Source organism: Coregonus clupeaformis, chromosome 36 (genome assembly GCF_020615455.1).
Source record: "Coregonus clupeaformis isolate EN_2021a chromosome 36, ASM2061545v1, whole genome shotgun sequence".
NCBI classification, from domain to species: Eukaryota; Metazoa; Chordata; class Actinopteri; order Salmoniformes; family Salmonidae; genus Coregonus; species Coregonus clupeaformis.
In genome coordinates this window covers 35983312-36006774 of record NC_059227.1, presented here as the reverse complement: position 1 = coordinate 36006774, position 23463 = coordinate 35983312, and the positions used below count along the sequence as shown (strand labels likewise).

At 44.6% G+C, this 23463-nt stretch overlaps 2 protein-coding genes across 13 annotated transcripts in view; both read right to left on the bottom strand.

The window, feature by feature from the left end:
* Positions 1-3375, bottom strand: part of LOC121552668 (unconventional myosin-VI) — a 105190-nt gene extending 101815 nt beyond the window's left edge. For 7 of the 8 annotated variants that reach the window (XM_041865668.2, XM_041865670.2, XM_041865671.2 and 4 more), the window contains exon 1: positions 3258-3375. The gene's annotated coding sequence lies outside the window, so the exon portion shown is untranslated. Of the gene's footprint in view, positions 1-3253 lie in introns of all 8 variants that reach the window. The other variant, XM_041865669.2, reaches the window with a different exon arrangement.
* A 1883-nt stretch (positions 3376-5258) lies between these two features.
* LOC121552275 (sentrin-specific protease 6) overlaps positions 5259-23463 on the bottom strand; it is a 36794-nt gene continuing 18589 nt past the window's right edge. For 3 of the 5 annotated variants that reach the window (XM_041865052.2, XM_041865053.2, XM_041865054.2), the window contains exons 5-22: positions 19640-19719; positions 18739-18839; positions 17065-17524; positions 16381-16622; positions 15545-15682; positions 15036-15069; positions 14542-14748; positions 14153-14337; positions 13716-13867; positions 13380-13496; positions 13099-13221; positions 12898-12990; positions 9017-9375; positions 8758-8849; positions 8572-8660; positions 8341-8409; positions 8075-8225; positions 5259-6224 (exon numbers count right to left, since the gene is read on the bottom strand). In XM_041865052.2, the coding sequence (XP_041720986.2) occupies positions 5997-6224; positions 8075-8225; positions 8341-8409; positions 8572-8660; positions 8758-8849; positions 9017-9375; positions 12898-12990; positions 13099-13221; positions 13380-13496; positions 13716-13867; positions 14153-14337; positions 14542-14748; positions 15036-15069; positions 15545-15682; positions 16381-16622; positions 17065-17524; positions 18739-18839; positions 19640-19719 (2920 nt within the window). In that variant the 3' untranslated portion in view covers positions 5259-5996. The other 2 variants (XM_041865055.2, XM_041865056.2) reach the window with 2 other exon arrangements.

Below are 23463 nucleotides of genomic sequence, written 5' to 3'. Positions count from 1 at the left end.
TGGCAACAACTACCAAACTGATACTGAATCAGGCCAACTCCCCAAATATTACCTAGATACACACTCCCTATTAGCAACAACATCTAAAACACATGCTGGTACTGTAACTGTAGTGTGTGCATTGTAAACTAGACCATGTAGGCTAATTGTCCTTATAGCAATAGTACAGACTTTATGTGGTAGGGAGTGAGAGAGAGCCTAACTCCATTCCTTAAGGAGGCCTTGGGTTGAGCTTCCAAAGGTCAGAAACACCTGATGTATAGTACTGGCACCAGGGACGAGGTATAATATAATGTACAGTACCAATCAAAAGTTTGGACACACCTACTCATTCAAGGGTTTTTCTTTATTTTTACTATTTTCTACATTGTAGAATAATAGTGAAGACATCAAAACTATGAAATAACACATATGGAATCATGTAGTAACCAAAAAGGTGTTAAACAAATCAAAATATATTTTATTTTTGAGATTCTTCAAAGTATATGTGGGAACTCCTTCAAGACCGTTGTAATAGCATTCCTCATGAAGCTGGTTGAGAGAATGCCAAGAGTGTGCAAAGCTGTCATCAAGGCAAAGGGTGGCTACTTTGAAAAATCTCAAATGTAAAATATATTTTGATTTGTTTAACACTTTTTTGGTTACTACATGATTCCATATGTGTAATTTCATAGTTTTGATGTCCTCACTATTATTCTACAATGTAGAAAATATAAAAAATACAGAAAAACCCTTGAATGAGTAGGTGTGTCCAAACTTGTCTGGTACTGTATGTTACTATGGTTACACTGACTAACTGCCTTAACAATGGGCTGGGTTCATTTGCATCTATGTTGCTGGCTAAATCACTTAAGGCATGAAGTTATGCAATCAGGCCAAGTTCACAGCGGAGCCATGGAGGGAGAAAAACGAATGAATGAACTGAAGATTCGAGCCCACTCCCAAAACTCAACAGTGTGATGAGATAAAAGATCCATGCCAAGTGTGCCTGTCATAGACAATAGAGGTTCAGTCAGTACAGAGGCTCAGCTCAGCCATTTGGTCTGGGACGGGAAGAAAGAAAACATTCCATGATGGTGTCACATCTCCTTCATATCAGATCAATAGAAACAGCCCATGGCACATCATTTCCACTACATAGCCTACCTACTATATAACCTAGTTTGTTGTTCTGTGTGCTAATAGCAATATGAGAGAAAAACATAAAACTACTAGCCTTTTACAGCCAAAGCTCAAACCTCCATTGCTCTCCCATTTACAACACTGACCCTGTTTGGTGGGGTTTTGAATGTGTGTGAATATACAACAAGTGTCAGACGCAACACCTGGGGGAGAAGGGTCTGGGTAGCCTACACACCACAGACTGTAAGGTGACACTCCTCAGTCCTCATCACACTGAACAGTGACTTCAGTCTTCTCAGTGGGGCATGACTAAATCAGCTCACATTCCACTAATTACAAAAGGCACATGGGTGAGCTAATGTGGTCTGGATGGAACCCACCATAGAGTATCATACCCCTCGGAAACACGATTTGTGCAGTCCCCATTCCGTCATCACTGGCACCCACATACACACTGTGGAGGTTAGGCAACCTATTCCCTATTTAGTGCACTACTTTTGACCAGTGCCCATTGGCCTCTGGTCAATAGTAGTGCACTATATAGACAATAGGGTGCCATTTGGGAGTCAGCCAATGTCTGACGAATGGGTTACAATAACCCTGGTCCCATTATGAGGGGGATGTTGTTTTAGGGAAATGTCTCCCAGTTTCACCATCTTCAAGACACTGAGGGCAGTAGTCAAATAAGAAACCAGTGAGATTGCACTTTACTGCTTTAAAAACCTTGTGTTTTATAGCGTACGTACAGCGCCATTGAATACAAAGGCTTTTATATAATTGTATTGCTGCTGCACATCAATAACGGTCCAATAGTATGGAGGAATCTGCATTGTTGAAGCTTGACCCACAGGACATTTAGCTTGCTGTATCCTACAAGCAATAGCTACACACTGGGTCAAATTAGACCTTCCAGTGGTCTTCAAATGTTTTTTAGAAAGGTGAAACCGGCAGTGCATGAGCCAGGTAGTAAAGTGAGCATTTCCTGAAAGGACTTTGAACGCCCTCAACTTTAACTAGCAGGATTTCAACACAGGTGCAACGCCTTTGTCACAAAGAGCAGCAGCATCACTGTGACTGATACCAATTCACTCTCTCATAAAAACCCAGGTATGGAAATGAACAAAGATCAAAGTCCCTTGAAAAACTGAGACAAATCCTTTTCTGTTGGCAACGTCAGCAGACAGTGGGATCAATGGAAAATGGTGAACTTGGCACCTCTAGTTCTTTCCATCAGTTGTCTGTCTGGTCTCTGTCAGACACAGAGAACAGCATAGCCTATTGCACACACTGAATTCTTATGTAATCATGTAACAGAAAAGGAACATTTTTGTTTTAGGACACTACACATCTGAGAACACAGGCATGAGTTATTGCAATCCATAAGGAGAGCACACGTACCTGTGTGTCTATATGAAAACGGTTTATTTTTTAAGCAATGTGTAGGCTAGATGCAGGCCCAGGCCCATGCTTCAATTGGTTGCTCAGTTGAATCTCTTGCCACACACAACAGACACTGACTGTGTGTGGGTGAGAAGACAACGAATGAGCTACAAAACCGGTACACTTCGGTCAGGTTACAAGGGTTCCATCAATCCTCATGCAATTGCGTTGATAGTGCATAATTGTTAGAGGATTCTATTAGAATGGAACCATTCGTTGGAACGGTTATAAAACAACCGACTGGAATCGCATTATCTGATCTGATGTACGCAGCAGTGCATGCTCTGCAGCTGGGAAACTACAACTATAGAGCGGTGTAATGAACCTTCAGTGATACCCACACGCTGTTCTGTCCCGGAGCGTCTGTCAAATATCGAATTGTCCGGCTATATGTTGGAATCATTCGAAACACGTTGTGTTTTCTACAAGGGAGTATTGCTTTGAGCAGAAATCGGAACAAAAGTCTACATTCTAGGATGCTGTGTTTACAGTTTTCCCTAAGGAAAAATATATGTGATGGCAATCGCCTCCTGTGTTTTGACAGCCTCCATTGGCATCAATGTAGCCTGCTAACGTTAGCCAACCAGCTAGCGAAGATAACTCCGTGTACAACTAGCTACCACTATTTAAAAATATTTCAACGATTGCATTAAATTCAGTTTGTAAGGGAAAAAACGCTCGCAGACATTACCTACCTCGTATCCTCTTCAACCAGTGCAGTCCGACACTTGTTTATAAAAGTGGAAGTTTCCCAGATAGACTGCCGGGTGCAGATCCAACCTCCGACACGCTCACAAGTACAGGGAATTGGCTATGACGTCACGAGCACCACAAGCAGTAGCATCCATTTGCCATTGGGAGCACTTGACACTAAAGGACAGTTGTACACATTTAGATGATATGTATCCCATTATCTTTCCAAACTGTCTATGCAGCAATGTGGTTCAATAGCCACTTAGCCAGACTTATTTCTAAGCAATAATGCTGCTGTAGGATGCTGAAAAATTAAGACAGCATTGCAGACCAAGTTTCCAGACAACACAACTTGGGCATTATACATTTTTGAGTGACCCAGTAACATTAAACTGGTCAAGTCCCCTCCCCTAAAGAAGTCACCCAATACCAGATTGAAAGCCGATAGCTGCAGGATGAATGTATCGCATTAGAGAATCAACTGTGAGGACGCCAGAGCTACATCTACTTCATGTTCCTGCACACACAGACAATGGGATACAATTGTGCCTCCTTATGTGTGCATTCTGCCCTTAGAACATGTTTGAGTAAGTAAAATTCCTATGAGCTCAAGGCTCCTCATATCACCTCACTGGTGCGTCCCTATATCATCTCCTTTCTCCTGAAGTGTGCACATACATTAAAACCATTGGATTGGTGGAAGTATGGCCTTATGGGAGCTTCCACCATGTTTCTTATACCACTAATTTAATTTCAAGGACAAGGGAAGTGAACAAGATAAGTGCTTACTTTGGGAGGAAGGACAAAGCACAAATATATCATACTCCACACCTGGTAAGGTGAGCAAGTTCATTGGCCACCTTGCATCATGTACATATGAAAGGCAATTTCAGGTTGTGCTGGAGGAAATGTGTTTTTGTTTGACTATTCACCAGCCCTCATGAAAAACAAGGCTAGCTGTGCTAACACCATCATAGGCCTATCCTCCATGGAAACTATGATGACTGGTTGTGTGGCAGAATGGTTTGGATGCATTTGACATTTCAGGGGACAATAGATACTGTATGTCACATCACAGAGGACAAGTGTGAGGGTGCATTGATCCAACTTAAGCTTGTACAATATTTACACAACATTGTCCGTGACCATAACTGCAGTGAAGGCATCTTTAGGTTATTCTCTCCTGGTTAGCATCCCAAAAGGCACCCTATTCCCTATATAGTGAACTACATGGGGCTCTGGTCAAAGTAGTGCACTACATCAGAAGCAGGGTGCCATTTGGGATACACCCTTGGTTTGAAAAGACCCGTCAGAACGGAGCGTGGGAATTAATGCAAAGCTTCTATGAACTCAAAAAGGTACACATACCTGTACATGGAGAGGAAAGCCTCATACTGCTGTTTTAACATACTTCTTCGTCACATACAGTATCTTTAAGATCAATGTGATAACTGAAAAGGCAGATACAAATATTTTTTTAAATAAATAATTAACACCTCTGAATAAACATGGAGCTTACTTTGAGCTAGGGTTATATAAAATAAAAGCTTTTTAGAAAATATCTATAACCGTCTCCTCCCCATCATCTACACTGATTGAATTTAACAAGTGACATCAATAAGGGATCATAGCTTTCACCTGGTCAGTCTGTCACTCTGTGTATATCCCTGTATAACATGTCAAGACCGAATCATCCCTAGATAATGATAGATCATAATAGCAGTTATTTGTTCAAACAATGGAGGACAGGCAGCTCTCTGGAGGACCCACTTTACATCCCATCCCATCCACCCCAGATGACCAAATGATGCAACTAGGCACAAATGCACTACTACAGTATAACAAGAGATATTGAACCTGAGATGATATCTCATGGAATAACATGAATTCTATTACAGTAACAGTGTCAAATATTTTACTAGTAAAAAGGTGCACCCAACTCAGAATGTTTTATGCATAGAGGAAAACACAGACATATAGTATGTTATAAAAACTAAGGCAAATTATGTGCTCGTGTCTGTGTTTAATGCTCAAGATCCATCCACTTTGGTAGTAAAGAGATTTAACAAGCACTGGCTAAGCAATTCATGAGAAGTATGGATATAAATTACAAATAACAGCAAGTTCAGTCTCAGTCAAAATAATAAAAATACGACGCAAGAGCAGCTTAACAATATATTCTGCACAGATCCTCCCGAAAACGAACAGCTATGAAGAAAACATAACTAACCTAGAGATGATGATCTTCATGTATAGCACGGCATCAAAAACAGTCAATTACAAAGGCAGCCAAAGCCTCCAAAATATATACATGTTTTATTCAATACAAATGTAAAATGTTTTGTTGTCAATGGAAGGAATATGGCAGTTAAAAAATGGCGATGGAGAGTAATCCAGCAGTGTACAACCAGGCTTGGCCCAGGCAGCAGGCAGGCAGACCCCCAGACCTCCATCCAGGCTTGGCCCCGGCAGCAGGCAGGCAGACCTCCATTCAGGCTTGGCCCCGGCAGAAGGCAGGCAGACCTCCATCCAGGCTTGGCCCCGGCAGCAGGCAGGCAGACCTCCATCCAGGCTTGGCCCCGGCAGCAGCCAGGCAGACCTCCATCCAGGCTTGGCCCCGGCAGCAGGCAGGCAGACCTCCAAGGCTTGGCCAGGCAGCGGGAGACCCACCCGATAGATAGGACCATCGTGTCAAAGTAAAAGAGGTAAGTAGGTAGCAGCGTCGGACTAGACAGTGCACCTCAGGGGCTGACAGGCAGGTTCTGAATCTCTACACCTTCCCCTGTATCCTCTTCTCCCACCTCCTGTTCTGCAGGGGAGCATTTGGCTGAGCCCTGGCCCGCCTTCATCTCCTGTTGGGCTTGGATCTTAAGGATGAGCTCCTTGATCTCTTCGCGTTTCGTCTTCATTCGTTGCTGCGGGAACCATTCCTCCAGGTTCACCGGGAGATGAAAGCTGGTAAGTGGATTCTGAATGGGGTGCAGAATCATCATTATTTTGGATTCAATCCGAAGCAATGTACTATTTTCAGAATGGTGCAAGGTAGAAATTAAGCTTCCAAATCAATAGTCTAAAGCCCTGGTTCGGTGCAATTGCTCAATTGATTAACAACCACTGCAGGTAATTCAATGCAATTCAATATACAGTGCATTCAGAAAGTATTCAGACCCCTTCCCTTTTTCCACATTTTGTTATGTTACTGCCTTATTCTAAAATGGATTAAAAAAATATTATCCTGATCAATCTACACACAATACCCCATAATGACAAAGCGAAAAAACGTTTTTTTTAAAATGTTTGCAAATGCATAAAAAAATAATTAAAGAAGTATTCAGACCCTTTGCTATGAGACTCGAAAATTGAGCTCAGGTGCATCCTGTTTCCATTGATCATCCTTGAGATGTTTCTACAACTTGATTGGAGTCCACCTGTGGTAAATTCAATTGATTGGACATGATTTGGAAAGGCACCCACCTGTCTATATAAGGTCCCACAGTTGACAGTGCATGTCAGAGCAAAAACCAAGCCATGAGGTCGAAGGAATTGTCTGTAGAGCTCCGAGACAGGATTCTGTCGAGGCACGGATCTGGGGAAGGGTCCCAAAATATTTCTGCAGCATTGAAGGTACCCAAGAACACAGTAGCCTCCATCATTCTTAAATGGAAGAAGTTTGGAACCACCAAGACTCTTCCTAGAGTTGGCCGCCCGGCCAAATTCAGCAATCGGGGGAGAAGGGCCTTGGTCAGGCAGGTGACCAAGAACCCTATGGTCACTCTGACAGAGCTCCAGAGTTCCTCTGTGGAGATTGGAGAACCTTCCAGAAGGACAACCATCTCTGCAGCACTCCGCCAATCAGGCCTTTATGTTGGCCTGACGGAAGCCACTCCTCAGTAAAAAAGGCACATGACAGCCCACTTAGAGTTTGCCAAAAGGCACCTAAAGGACTCTCAGACCATGAGAAACAAGATTCTCTGGTCTGATGAAACCAAGATTGAACTCCTTGGCCTGAATGCCAAGCGTCACATCTAGAGGAAACCTGGCACCATCATGCTGTTTGGGATGTTTTTCATCGGCAGGGACTGGGAGACTAGTCAGGATCGAGGGAAAGATGAACAGAGCAAAGTACAGTGAGATCCTTGATGAAAACCTGCTCCAGAACGCTCAGGACCTCAGACTGGGACTTGAACCCGATCGAACATCTCTGGAGAGACCTGAAAATAGCTGTGCAGCAACGCTCCCCATCCAGCCTGACAGAGCTTGAGAGGATCTGCAGAGGAAGAATGGGAGAAACTCCCCAAATACAGGTGTGCCAAGCTTGTAGCGTCATACCCAAGAAGACTCAAGGCTGTAATCGCTGCCAAAGGTGCTTCAACAAAGTACTGAGTAAAGGGTCTGAATACTTATTCCAATGTGATATCCTTTGGGTTTGTTTTATACATTTGCAAAAAAATGTAAAGACCTGTTTTTGCTTTGTCATTCTGGGGTATTGTGTGTAGATTGGGAAGGGAAAAAAACGATTTCATCCATTTTAGAATAAGGCTGTAACGTAACAATGTGGGAAAAGTCAAGGGGTCTGAATACTTTCCGAATGCACTGTACAACTATTTATCCCAACAGGATCAATGGTAAGGTGAGTCTGCTACAAGTAATTACTTCACTAAATACTGAAAACATTGGCAATTTAAAAAGACAACCTAAACACAGCAACACTGTGCTAATGGCCTACATCCCATTATATGGCTCCAGGTGTCTCAGTTACAGTAGACACTGCACTGGTGTGTGTGTACACTGGTTGTATCGCTTCAGCTTCTGCTCTCACCTCAAAGAAGCTCTCCACATACTGCAGAATGTAGACTCCACAGTCGCTGAAGTTGTCCTGCTGAGGCACATGTGGGCTAGAACCCTTCATCTGATCCCTCCCAAAACTCCTCCGACTTCCTTTCCTCACCTCCCACTCCACCTCCAGGTACCTGCAGTTACACACACAAACACAAAATATAAATGGCTTGGGAAGGTTTGCTTTTTTGTGCTAATTAGGCGAACTAAATCTACAATATTCAGAACAGTATGAAAGTATTGACTTACTCTCGTAATGTTTTAATTACAGAAGATCTGGCCGGGCCACGTAACGAGTCCATGATGAGAATACAAGGCCTGAGAAAACAAACAAATCACTTAGAAAATGCCTAAAATATTGTAATTCTGAGGTAAATATTCATTGACATTCACCTCAAATTACACTATCCACAAACGTGTCAGGAGAGCAATAGTACCCTCTACTGGCACAAGAATGGTAGAACATCCTCTCCTACTCACTGTTTACAGATGGTGGGTTTTGACGTCCACTCTGAGCTCTCAGGGGGTACCAGGTCTTCTGTAAGTGCACCGTCCTCACTGCACTCATCCTAGACAAAAAAAGAAAGAGCTAAACAAATGTACACATAACATTCATTTCACTTAATCTGCTATGTCACCAAACAGAATATCAAATTCCCCCGTTACCTGACAGGAGCTTTGGTCATCAGAAAAGGTATCTGTGTCATCACCATTGCCACCACCTGATCCGTAACACAAACTGATTCTGTGCAAGCCATCTGCAAACCACGATTCAAAAGCCAGTGAGATCACTGACTCTTCATCCATCAGTTTCCACACAGCTTCTAAGACATCAACGTTTATTTGCCATATGCACAGGATACAGTGTAGTGTACACAGTGCAATGAAATGCTACTTGCAAGTAGTCACAGTGTTTGCGGCTCACCTGTGCACTGTGGCTGGACGTTGACCAGCCCATTCATCCTGGCTCCAGCGGTCTTGGGATGCTCTTGGCCACCATTGGGACAGGTGAACGCCCCCTTTGGCTGCTCGCTGTGGGAGTGTCCTTCCGAGGAGGCCTCTGTGGCACTGAGGGACAGCTTCTCTGAGGGGGCCAAGGGTTCCTCTCTGCCTGGGGGCTCACAGTAGTCTGGCTCTGGGGAGAGTGGCCGGCAGTGGTCAGGGGGCCTGCCCTGGGGGGCTGACTGTGTCTGTGCTAGCCCTGGGGCCTGGTACAAAGGGTTGGGCTCAAACTGAGGGCCCTGCATCCCTGGGAAACAGATCACTGCCAAGTACCAGTGGGCTCTGAAACACAGAGAGAGCAATGGGTTTGGTTGAGAAAGAGAATTAGGTTTACCATCTCTGTCTTACATTGTATCTTATACTGATACAAAATAACAAATATGTTTGCCTTCATCACTGCACTTCAAAAAAATGCTTAAAGGGATACTTCAAGATTTTGGCAATGAAGCCATTTATCTACTTCCCTAGAGTTAGATTAACTCGTGGATACCATTTTTATATCTCTGCGTGCAGTTTGAAGGAAGTTGCTAACACTACAGTGCATTCGGAAAGTATTCAGACCCCTTGACGTTTTCCACATTTTGTGACGTTACAGCATTATTCTAAAATGGATGAAATTGTTCCCCCCCCTCCTCAATCCACACATAATACCCCATAATGACAAAGCAAAAACTGGTTTTTAGAAATGTTTGCACATTTATAAAAAATAATAATACAATGAAATATCACATTTACATAAGTATTCAGAACCTTTACTCAGTACTTTGTTTAAGCACCTTTGGCAGCGATTACAGCCTCAAGTCTTCTTGGGTACGACGCTACAAGCTTGGCACACCTGTATTTGGGGAGTTTCTCCCATTTGTCATGACTTGCCCTCATGGGCTGAGGATCAAAGATGCCGACTGTGGGCCAGTTTCATGACCGGTCGTAAATTCCTTTCAGAAACTTTATTTTCCGTGCCATGCAGTATTGGGAGAGGGAATTCCCCTGTGAGACAAAGGAAGTCTTCCCACCAGGACTCCAACATCCAAAAGTGGATAATGAAATAATATTCCTACTTAAAAGAATGTGGGAAATGGTCGGTGGCGACTTAAAGAATCAATTGACAATCATGTCAAATTCATTACTATGTTGTGATGTCATTAATGGTGGAACAACATAACTGTATCTCTGGGGGTGTACACTTCCCAGTTATGAGGTTTGCATCTAATTGTTGTATAAAACAAATGATTAAGTATAATAATACTTTTGTGAAAATAACAATGTGATTTTAGCGTTCTAGATGAGATGATTGTTTTCCATATTGATTTGTTCTCAGTCAGTGGCCACGCCCAGATGAGCACAAACATGATAGAATGACCCTTTTACCCTGAGTGCATAAAAAGCCTTGAAAAACTAATTAACATTAGACCAGCAGACGTGAAGCGTGAGCTAAACGTTACAAAATGGTTTAAAACTACAACTCCATTACCAAAGGAAGACCAAGCATACTACAGTATAACCGGATGTTGCAAATGGTTGAATTTCTACAAGACCAAGAAGCGTGAAGCTGAAGCTACACGTTACAAAATGGTTAGACCAGAAAGACCAGAAAACGTGAGACGTTAGTACACAAGTTTGAAATGGAGAAACTCTGAAACGCTCAACCTCTACACGAGGTGAAGAAGAAGACATTGCACTAAACCTTATCATCTCAAGTCTGCAGCTGGCATGTATAGTCATCTAGAAAACTTTCACTAAAGACACGAATTGGGAAGGACCATCCCTCTCCGACAACCACTGGTACATCTGAAGTATCTATATAACAGATCAACTCTACGAACTACAGGGTACGCTGAAGTATCCATTCTAACCACCACTACGACCAGAAACCCTACCAAGGACATTGGGATCTCTAGTGGGCAAACCAGAGTCCTACATCATCAACTCAACTATCGAGGACTGCTACATGTTGCATTTCTAATCCGAATGAGCATTTAGTGGGGTTTTAAGCATTTGTATTTAGATAAATAACAGTCAATACATTAAAGTAAGTCACGACACGACACATTCTTCTCTGCAGATCCTCTCAAGCTCTGTCAGGTTGATTGGGGAGCGTCGCTGCACAGCAAGTTTCACGTTTCTCCAGAGATGTTTGATTGGGTTCAAGTTCGGGCTCTGGCTGGGCCACTCAAGGACATTCAGAGACTTGGCCCGAAGCCACTCCTGCGTTGTCTTGGCTGTGTGCTTAGGGTCGTTGTCCTGTTGGAAGGTGAACCTTCACCCCAGTCGGAGGTCCTGAGCACTCTGGAGCAGGTTTTCATCAAGGATCGCTCTGTACTTTGCTCCGTTCATCTTTCCCTCGATCCTGACTAGTCTCCCAGTCCCTGCCGCTGAAAAACACCCCCACAGCATGATGCTGCCACCACCATGCTTCAACGTAGGAATGGTGCCAGGTTTCCTCCTGACGTGACGCTTGGCATTCAGGCCAAAGAGTTCAATCTTGGTTTCATTAGACCAGAGAATCTTGTTCCTCATGATCTGAGAGTCTTTAGGTGCCTTTTGGCAAACTCCAAGCGGGCTGTCATGTGCCTTTTACTGAGGAGTGGCTTCCGCCTGGCCACTCTACCATGAAGGCCTGATTGGTGGTGCTGCAGAGATGGTTGTCCTTCTGGAAGGTTCTCCAATCTCCACAGAGGAACTCTGTCAGAGTGACCATCGGGTTCTTGGTCACCTCCCTGACCAAGGCCCTTCTCCCCCGATTGCTCCGTTTGGCTGGGCGACCAGCTCTAGGAAGAGTCTTGGTGGTCCAAAACTTCTTCCATTTAAGAATGACGGAGGCCACTGTGTTCTTGGGGACCTTCAATGCTGCAGAAATGTTTTGGTACCCTTCCCCAGATCTGTGCCTCGACACAATCCTGTTTCGGAGCTCTACGGACAATTCCTTCAACCTCATGGCTTGGTTTTGCTCTGACATGCACTGTCAACTGTGGGACCTTATATAGAAAGGTGTGTACCTTTCCAAATCATGTCCAATCAATTGAATTTACCACAGGTGGACTCCAATCAAGTTGTAGAAACATCTCAAGGATGATCAATGGAAACAGGATGCACCTAAGCTCAATTTCAAGTCTCATCGCAAATGGTCTGAATACTTATGTAAATAAGGTATCCGTTTTTTTATTTTTAATACATTTGCAAACATTTCTAAAAACCAGTGTTTCGCTTTGTCATTATAGAATATTGTGTGTAGATCAGGATTATTATCCATTTTTATCCATTTTAGAATAAGGCTGTAACATAACAAAATGTAGAAAAAGGGAAGGGGTCTAAATACTTTCCGAATTGTATTGAATTACCTGCAGTGGTTTCTAAAAACCTGTTTTCGCTTTGTCATTATGGGGTATTGTGTGTAGATTGATAAAAATATATATTTAATCAATTTTTGAATAAGGCTGTAACGTAACAAAACGTGGAAAAAGTCAAGGGGTCTGAATACTTTCCGAATGCACTGTAGTTAGCATTGGCTTGTGAAACTACCTCCAACTTCCTTCATACTGGATGCAGAGACATAAAAATGGTATCCACGACTCCATTGCCAAAATCCCGAAGTATCCCTTTGAGACTTGAATGAAATTCCATGTGGATAGATTGTGCATCCCAAATGCCACCATATACCCTAAATAGTGAACTTATTTTAACCAGAGCCCTATAAAGTGCACTACTTTTGTAAAGTAGTGCACTATATAAAAATGTGTGCACTATATAGGGAATAGGGTGCCATTTAGGACGCAAACAGGGATATTTAGAGAGACAGTAACTTACGACTCATTGATGGGAACAAAGACAAAGTCCTTTTGGAACAGGTCTACATGTCTGGTCCATGTCTTCACCCTGTTGTGCTTCCTCTTCTGCATCCTGACAACCAGCAAAGAAGAAACATGTCGTTGGTATTTACTGTCTTAACTGAATTCTGTGTGAAATGTGTTGCCCCTCATATCACTGGGCAGAGAAGAGGAGACTCACGGTAGGTTAGTCGTGTCTGGGACGTTTCTCCTCTCTTTCTGGTTGAGTCTCTTGTAAAAGAAAGAGCTAAACACGTGACTCCTTTGTGAGTCTTCTTTTTTCAACTTCTCCAAAACTAAATATCTAAGTAAAGGGAAGATACACACATAGGTTGGTCAATTTCCCTTATATGTAACAAAAGCAAGCACTGTTTCTATAGAATATCAAACCAAGAATGTGACTTTAAAGACAACAGAAAATATACAATGGAAAATAGACAATGGAAAGCAAATTCCACCAACTTTAAATAAAAGTCTATGATGACGTCGTTTAGGAATTCTCCATCGTTAAGGCAGTGGAGGTCTTCATTAGTCACCGATATGCCCCCCTTGGCCGGAGGAGGTGGGTACACCATCAACCTACAACACAACCATCCAATGATTAAACCATCAGGAACAAACACAGAATTGTACTTAAGATGAAAGGGTTCTATTCATTAGGGTACAACGAAGCAAAATGGTTTGCAACAGAAAACGAAAACAAGTGTTGCAGATAGTCCCTCCCTGTTTCAGTCAATTTTCTTCTGATTGGTGCCTACTGAACATGACCCAGGAGTAGGAGATAGATAACCCACGTACTTTACGATTGGTCCAGTGAAGGTGGGTTGGAGCTCAGCCATGTCATCGTCGTCATCATCAAAGAACGTGCTGGTCTGCTGTCGTGTGGCCATGCGCGTTCGCACCATTGGAGCCGGTGTGTTGGTTTTAGTGCTGTTGTTTTTGTTGTTTACCTACAAGAAAGGGATGCAACCAAAATATCTTGGTCAAGAGATTGTTCAAAAGAAACTATTTGTTGAAAATCGGATGTCTATGAAAAGCAACACCGGCAACATATATTTTGGTAGCTAGTCTCAAAAGGCTCTAAGATGCTAATCTTCAGGACCTGGGACACAAAGCACTATTCCGTCACATACTGTGAGGTTTGATAAATTCCAGCAACTTTTCCAAAATTCCCAAGCTCTCCAGAAATCCTGGTTGGAAGATTCCCGGAAACAGGAGGGAATAAGCAGGCCCACCTTTTCTTTTGTTGCTTTGTTGTAGTTGACCAATCTGATGTTAGCTTCATCAAACGACAGTTTGGTGGGGAACTCATTGAGGTTGTTGGCTCGGCCGATCTCCTGTAGGATCTCCTCTAGAATCATCTGCTGGTGCATCGACAGCCCGTTCTCAAAGATCAGCACAATGTACTTCTCATCGGAGTCTGAGGACAGAAGGGAAACTTCTTGACATTTTGTTGAACGTGAGATAACAGACTTGCTTTATTTAGCAAAAAATGACATGTCATAGAAAGGCTCCTCCAAACACAGGCTTCTGTTCATCCATCTATGTACAGACTACTGCTGTTGCACCTGGCATGGGTTCTTCAGTTTCATTGACATCTGTATGTAGTGTCTGCAGTCCTCACCGTTGCCAGCACAGTCGTACCAGCACAGGCCTCCCTTGTCTCGGGTCATCTTGAGCTGGGTGCGGAGCCGCAGACATTCCTCGGGGCTGGTCTGGAAGAAGAGAACGGGCAGCTTCTTCACGCTGCACCACTCACAGCTGATCAGCTCCGACGCGCGCAGACGCACCTTCTCCAGAGCATCCACCTCAGGACCTGGGACACAAAGCACTATTACGTCACATACTGTTAGGTTTGATCAATTCCAGCAACTTTTCCAAAATTCCCAAGCTCTCCAGAAATCCCGGTTGGAAAATTCCCGGAAACAGGTGGGAATAAGCAGGAAATCCAGAATCCTCCAGCCACGATTTCTAGAAAACCTGGGAATTTTAGGAAATGTTTTGTAATTTTGCAACCCTACATACTGTACAACACTGTCTAATCTATCTACAATATGTTGTCATTTGAGAGCAGAGGAAAACATTTATAGGACATCTGACATTCTTGTTGTCTCCTACCTTCAGTTTCAAGTTGAATGTGATCGACCGTAAACTGAAAGACAAAAAGATGGTTGAATGATGACAGTATGCTAGAGTGTCAGGGAATAAAAATAAAATAATAATATATATATTTTTTAAATAGCAGTATTCATTTTGTTATTTTTGAGAAAAAGAACAGCATTATTCATGGGAAATTCATAGAATTGCAGGAAATTAGCTTTAAAACTGTACAATTCTCTCTCAGCTCGATATATGTAGAATCACAGGAAATGAGCTTTTAAACTGCAACATTTTCTCTCAGCTCCATGGAGAATTGTGTAGAATTGCAGGATGGGGGCCTCTTAAAATGTTCTATAAAAATGTAGCTACACCAATGTCCAACCGCGCTCATTGCCACACCTCCTACCAAGCCCACCACCTAAGCCCCTTTTTGATCCAGAAAAAACCCTGATAGGCTATTGTTTTTGGCAAGATTTTCGGTAAGTATGAGTGTCTGTATGGAGAGAGCACAGGAGCAGAGTACTTACATTGACAGGCTTGGTCACCATCCTGCGAAGAGTCCCTACTCTCACACTCCGACAGTCCAGGATGATGCTGTCCAACTTGTCGGGAGAGATCCTCTGTTTTTTCCTGGGTGTAGAGTCGTCCGGCATTTGGTTTCCAAACTGAAAAAAACACACATTGTCAGCCTTGAAACCTGTTGCTTCATATCATTAATTCCTCTGAGGAACAAGTCATGTACAGTAGATGTCTGGCCAACACCCCCAGATTCTTCATCAACTGGGCATTTGGATTCAACTGCCCAATTAGTTTGCAAGCTAAATATCGGGAGCACTATGTTTTCTCAAAGGTAAACTTTACGACCCTGATCACACAAAAAGTAAATGAGGAGACTTAAATCATTAGTCACAACAGCTGCCAACAGAGCCCATCATGGTGAATACAAAAACACCCAGTGATGTCATTTTCTGCCAAGCAAAACAACCCACAAGGTTACCTTGAGAGAGCGGATCAGGAACATTATGTTCAAGGACATTTTGACAGACAGACTCAATAAAGTCAGACTGAAATGTGCCAAAACAGCTCACTACAAGACTGGCTCACTATAGACAGGTCCGTTTACATAATGTAGCCTAGAATTGAGGAAAACTGATGAAAAAGCTTTGAGGGATCAACAACATTTAATTACAAGTCTACACAAGTACCACCCTATACACAGAGGCTGTTGTAGAGGATAATGTGGGCTGCCTGCAACACCACCCCAGCATGGATAGGAATCCCGGCCGAGACTACTCACTTCATGCTATCCCTGTCTAAATAAAATGAAAAATACTTACAAATATATGTTTAAAAGACGACATACCTTATCTTTCATGCGGTTCCTTCTGGGTAGTGAAATTCTGCTGTCGACGTCGGCGAAGAAGTCAGAAGTGATCTCCTCCTGCTCCCCTCCTGCGCTACTCTTCACTGCTGCCTCCACTCTGCCTCCGGAGGGCGCCGGTGAGGAGTGGGCCGAGTCAGCGGGCCGAGGGGACACGCTGTCCAGCCTATTTACGCTGCCCGTGCTGGTGTTGTCCACCTCATCCTCGTCACTGGACAGCACGACTGGAACACAAACATTACAGCAATCATTTCCTGACGTGTCACAGCTGAATAAATTATTTCAACAAGATGGGATTTACATCCTGAAATGTGGCCTTCGTTTGCTAACAGTTCTGACAGTGAGAGCTAAGATGTACAGACAGGTGCTAGTGGTTTTGAGCTGTGTGGTTGGTTACCAAGAACATCCTGTGCAGTTGGTTGAAATGAACCATTTCTGTAGTGTACTACCTCTCACAGAGACATTACACATGTCCTGCAGTGCAAACGCCTGCCTGCAGTAAACCCTGAGACTAACCAGCACAGAGGCAGGTGAAGAGTGAGTACTGAGCAGGCCAGGTGTGTATCCCACATGACACCCTATTCCCTACATAGTGCACTACTTTTGACCAGAGCACTAAAGGGAATAGGGTGCAATTTGGGATGCATACCTGGACAGTGGACTTACTGGGGTCGTTGAGCTCGTGCTGCTTGGCGGCCGCCGTCCTCCTGCCTTTGTTACCCGCGACTTTCCCGGCGCAGCAGCTCCCCACCAGCCCCACCCCCGCGGGTCTCCCGTTGTGTGGCAGCGGCAGGCCGGCCCGGGTGGTGATGCGTACCGGGATGGGCGGGTTCATCACTGTGTCCACACGCAGCGCCGGCGCCCTCATGGTCGAGGACGAAACGTAGGAGTTGTTCTTGGTCAGCTGTCGACTGTTTGGTCCTGGGGAGGGGTGTTGATGGGAGTGCTGAGGATGAGGTCGAATGGGGGGTCTGGGCATGGGGGACGTAGGCTGGGCTGCTGGGGGGTGGTGGAGGTGGGGAACCTCCGGCATGAAGGGGTTGCCACAGTGTTCACACGTGCTGTGGTTTTCACTGGATTTGCTACACTTCCCGCACACTGTGTGGTACCTTTTTGGATTTAGGGGCTGCAGACAAAGTGGAGAGAATTACATTTCAGCAGCAAGTAGGCTACATTTCCATTATTTGTATTTTCTTCTGACATTCGTCAACATCATTGCTAAATCGTTCAGGGGTATCGTCTTAAAGCCGAATAGCTCTTTTTGGTTTAAATGGTAAAAAATATGCTTCTTTCTATTCAGTTATTCATAGGATCTCTAGCTCTAGCCACAACACTAAAGTATGCTTCTTTCTATTCAGTTATTCATAGGATCTCCAGCCACAACACTAACAGGTATGGAAGGAACAGGAAGGAACAGGCTGGATGGTTTGCTAGTGGACTAGCGAGATCAGAGCCCAGAGAGAGAGAGGCCCAGAGGGGAGATCAGAGGCCAGAGAGAGAGACCCAGAGGGGAGATCAGAGACCAGAGAGAGAGAGGCCCAGAGGGGAGATCAGAGGCCAGAGAGAGAGACCCAGAGGGGAGATCAGAGACCAGAGAGAGAGAGGCCCAGAGGGGAGATCAGAGGCCACAGAGAGAGACCCAGAGGGGAGATCAGAGACCAGAGAGAGAGAGGCCCAGAGGGGGAGATCAGAGGCCAGAGAGAGAGACCCAGAGGGGAGATCAGAGTCCAGAGAGAGAGAGGCCCAGAGGGGAGATCAGAGGCCAGAGAGAGAGACCCAGAGGGGAGATCAGAGACCAGAGAGAGAGAGGCCCAGAGGGGAGATCAGAGGCCAGAGAGAGAGACCCAGAGGGGAGATCAGAGACCAGAGAGAGAGAGGCCCAGAGGGGAGATCAGAGGCCAGAGAGAGAGACCCAGAGGGGAGATCAGAGACCAGAGAGAGAGAGGCCCAGAGGGGAGATCAGAGGCCAGAGAGAGAGACCCAGAGGGGAGATCAGAGACCAGAGAGAGAGAGGCCCAGAGGGGAGTAGCAGTAACTACAGTCCAGCAGGGTTACAGTCCTCTCATAGAAAAGGCTCCATCATGGTAAACACTAACCAGTAGATGATCCTAGAGCCATAGACTCGCCCAGCCAGCACAGGTCCTTTTTCACCTTCAGGGCCTGGCATATCCATAAAGCATCTCAGAGTAGGAGTGCTGACCTAGGATCAGGTCCCCCCTGTCCATATAAACATATCCATTATGGTGTAAAAGGCAAAACATTTCCTAGATCAGCACTCCTACAACGATATGTTTTATGAATACGGACCCAGATGACGACGTGAGTGCATACTGCTCTTACCTCCTCTGTCTGAACCTGCGAGGGAAAGCTACAACAGCCCTCCAGCGAGGGTCTCCGACTGTGCTGCTGGGCACGCCGTTTGATGCTCACGTTGTCATTGGCTTAAAAGAGAATAAAAGAGAACATGGAAAGGAAACATTCAGCTGTCATGTACAGTATGCATTAACGACTGATTGTGTTGAGAATCAGCCTCATCTTCAACACAAACCAAAAAATATCATATAGTGGAGAAAGTTAGCCGTGGGGAAGTTTCACACAGCTGCAGTGTTCCAGTGTTTCAAGGTCACCTCGCTGCACCACGTGATCATCATCATTCCTGTGCCGGAGTCAGTTGGCTGGGCCACAGTGTGCTTTATTAGCCGGACTGCCTGTGTGTGCTTCTGTCCTCTCCATGCTCATCTGTGGCAGCCAGACTCACTCGCTCTCACGCCTTCCTCTCAGAGGAGCTTTGCGGGCGGATTAATCTGCAAGGCCTGATGCAATCCCCCTTAGGCAGACAGGCAGGAGGCTCAGCCCAGATCTACTGCCCTCCAGGCACCACAGACTGACTCCGCCAAGGATTTCACTGCTAGAGACAAACTGCACAGCCACACACCGTCCACTATTCCCTCTACCACCTAGAACCAAGTCCCACATTACATCAGGATACTAGCATTTAACCACCTTAGTACAGTACACTGTGTCTACATAGGAAACCATGCTTTGAGACTACCTCAGATTGAGACTGCACACACCGTCCTCTATTCCCCACCACCACTTACCGTCCCACATCACATCCTGAAAGCAGCATTTACCCACACCATCTTGGTAGTACACTGCCTCCACATATAAAATTATGCTATAATATATATCAGTATCTACAAGTGCAGTGAACGTAAGGGCAGTGCGTGCCTTGTCTTACCTGGGCTCTCTGGACAGGTGAGAATGATACTCTCCACTTCTACTGTTTGGATCGGCTGTTGAGTGGTGCAGTGATCTCTTCTGATGGAACAATGGCACAGTCTGGTCAGAAGTCATTCAAAACAAAGCCTTTTTTGTTTGTTTTTATTGTCAACAACCATAATGAGGTAAACAAATCAAATAAATAAGTCATCATTGGAGATAAACAAATTATGCAGTTGGAGGGGGAAATGCTGGTGAAGCTATTTCACAATCTGATAATGAAACAGCACGTGGGGTATCCATGCAGTGTTGCCCTACAGAACCAGGCCAAAGGTTGATGGATGCAGGTTGAGCAGGGTATTAAGGGAGCTAATTAGTATAGAACACAAGCACCACTGCTTTGACTAAAGCATGAGATGGAATGAAATGCTAAGTTGGAACAGGACAAAGTTCAGATCACTACAATGTATTGCAGCACAAAGCATGGCTAAGCATATACTGTATACTGTGTGCAATGTCTTAACTTTCCTTTAGGTCGAGGTTGCTTTAAAAAGGAAAATGGAGAGAGCGCAAGTCTAGTCTTACTGTTACGAAACCAATAACCAACCTACTGATTTTGCTGCACCCGTTATTTCTAGGGGTCTTAGGCCTAGTTCCCTGGTCTGTAACCTGGTTGGTGCTGCCACCTGGGGGAGGGTGTGTAGAAATGTATCCTGGTAGAGTGTATTGCCTAAAGCCGGGTGTACACTACACGACTTTCAAAATCCTAACATCTCTGACCCTCTCACGTTAAACAACGTCTTTCCTGTTATTTTTTTTGTCTTGCCAACGTAGTGGTGCGCACACTAAACGATGTGGCCAGACGAGGGTCAAACACTACATACAGTTGAAGTTGGAAGTTTACATACACTTAGGTTGGAGTCATTAAAACTTGTTTTTCAAGCACTCCACACATTTCTTGTTAACAAACTATCGTTTTGGCAAGTCGGTTAGGACATCTACTTTGTGCATGACACAAGTCATTTTTCCAACAATTGTTTACAGATTATTTCACTTATTATTCACTGTATCACAATTCCAGTGGGTCAGAAGTTTACATACACTAAGTTCACTGTGCCTTTAAACAGCTTGGAAAATTCCAGAAAATTATGTCATGGCTTTAGAAGCTTCTGATAGGCTGATCATTTGAGTCAACTGGAGGTGTACCTGTGGATGTATTTCAAGGCCTACCTTCAAACTCAGTGCCTCTTTGCTTGACATCATGGGAAAATCAAAAGAAATCAGCCAAGACCTCAGAAAAAAAGTTGTAGACCTCCACAAGTCTGGTTCATCCTTGGGAGCAATTTCCAAATGCCTGAAGGTTAATCTGTACAAACAATAGTACGCAAGTATAAACACCATGGGACCATGCAGCCGTCATACCGCTCAGGAAGGAGATGCGTTCTGTCTCCTAGAGATTAACGTAATTTGGTGCGAAAAGTGCAAATCAATCTCAGAACAACAGCAAAGGACCTTGTCAAGATGCTGGAGGAAACAGATACAAAAGTATCTATATCCACAGTAAAACGAGTCCTATATCAACATAACCTGAAAGGCCGCTCAGCAAGAAAAAAGCCGCTGCTCCAAAACCGCCATAAAAAAGCCAGACTACGGTTTGCAACTGCACATGGGGACAAAGATCGTACTTTTTGGAGAAATGTCCTGTGGTCTGATTAAACAAAAATAGAACTGTTTGGCCATAATGACCATCGTTATGTTTGGAGGAAAAAGGGGGGCGCTTGCAAGCCGAAGAACACCATCCCAACCGTGAAGCACGGGGGTGGCAGCATCATGCTGTGGGGGTGCTTTGCTGCAGGAGGGACTGGTGCACTTCACAAAATAGATGGCATCATGAGGAAGGAAAATTATGTGGATATATTGTAGCAACATCTCAAGACATCAGTCAGGAAGTTAAAGCTTGGTTGCAAATGGGTCTTCCAAATGGACAATAAAGTGGTGATCCTAACTGCCCTATGAAAGGGAATTTTTACTAGGATTAAATGGCAGGAATTGTGAAAAACTGAGTTTTAATGTATTTCGCTAAGGTGTATGTAAACTTCCGACTTCAACTGTAGTACCCTCCAAGCTCATCATTAAGCTTGGGGCCCTGGATCTGAACGCCGCCCCGTGCAACTGGGTCCTGGACTTCTTGACGGGCCGCCCCCAAGTGGTGAAGGTAGGCAACAACACCTCCACTACGCTGATCCTCAACACAGGGGCCCCACAAGGGTGCATGCTCAGCCCCCTCCAATACACCCATGACTGCGTGGCCAGGCACGTTTCCAATTCAATCATCAAGTTTGCGGACGACACAACAGTAGTAGGCCTGATTACCAACAATGACAAGACAGCCTACAGGGATGAGGTGAGGGCCCTGGCGGAGTGGTGCCAGGAAAATAACCTCTCCCTCAATTTAAACAAACCCAAAGGGGCTGATCGTGGACTTCAGGAGACAGCAGAGGTTGGTTGAAGAAATTTGGCTACAACAGCGATACGCCATCCCATCTGTTTGCGCTTAGTGGGACTATAATTTGTTTTTCAACAGGACAATGACCCAACACACCTCCAGGCTGTGTAAGGGCTATTTGACCAAGAAGGAGAGCTGCATCAGATGACCTGGCCTCCAAAATCACCTGACCTCAACCCAATTGAGATGGTTTGGGATGAATTGGACCGCAGAGTGAAGGAAAAGCAGCCAACAAGTGCTCAGCATATGTGGGAACTACTTCAAGCTGTTGGAAAAGCACTCCAAGAGTGTGCAAAGCTGTCATCAATGCAAAGGGTGGCTACTTTGAAGAATCTCAAATATATTTTGATTTGTTTAACACTTTTTTGGTTACTACATGATTCCATATGTGTTATTTCATAGTTTTGATGTCTTCACTATTATTCTACAATGTAGAAAATAGTAAAAAATAAAGAAAAACCCTTGAATGAGTAGGTGTGTCCAAACTTTTGACTGGTACTGTAAGTATTCAGACACTTTACTCAGTACTCTGTTGAAGCAGCTTTGGCAGCGATCATCATCTTCTTGGGTATGATGCTACAAGCTTGGCACACTTGTATTTGGAGAGTTTCTCCCATTCTTCTCTGCAGATCCTATCAAGCTCTGTCAGGTTGGATGGGGAGCGTCGCTGCATAGTTATTTTCAGGTTTCTCCAGAGATGTTCAATCGGGTTCAAGTCCAGGCTCTGGCTGGGCCACTCAAGGACATTCAGAGACTTGTCCCGAAGCCACTCCTGCGTTGTCTTGGCTGTGTGCTTAGGGTCGTTGTCATGTTGGAAGGTGAACTGAGCACTCTGGAGCAGGTTTTCATCAAGGATCTCTTTGTACTTTGCTCCGTTCATCTTTCCCCTCGATCCTGACTAGTCTCCCAGTCCCTGCTGCTGAAAAACATCCCCACAGCATGATGATGCCACCACCATGCTTCAACGTAGGGATGGTGCCAGGTTTCCTCCAGACATGACACTTGGCATTCAGGCCAAAGAGTTGAATCTTAGTTTAATCAGACCAGTGAATCTTGTGTCTCATGGTCAGAGTCCTTTAGATGCCTTTCTGCAAATTCCAAGCGGCCTCTCATGTGCTTTTTACTGAAGAGTGGCTTCCGTCTGGCCACTACCATAAAGGCCTGAATGGTGGAGTGCTGCAGAGATGGTTGTCCTTCTGGAAGGTTCTCCCATCTCCAGAGAGGAACTCTGGAGCTCTGTCAGAGTGACCATCGGGTTCTTGGTCACCTCCCTGACCAAAGCCCTTCTCCCCCGATTATTCAGTTTGGCCTGGCGGCCAGCTCTGTGTTCTTGGGGA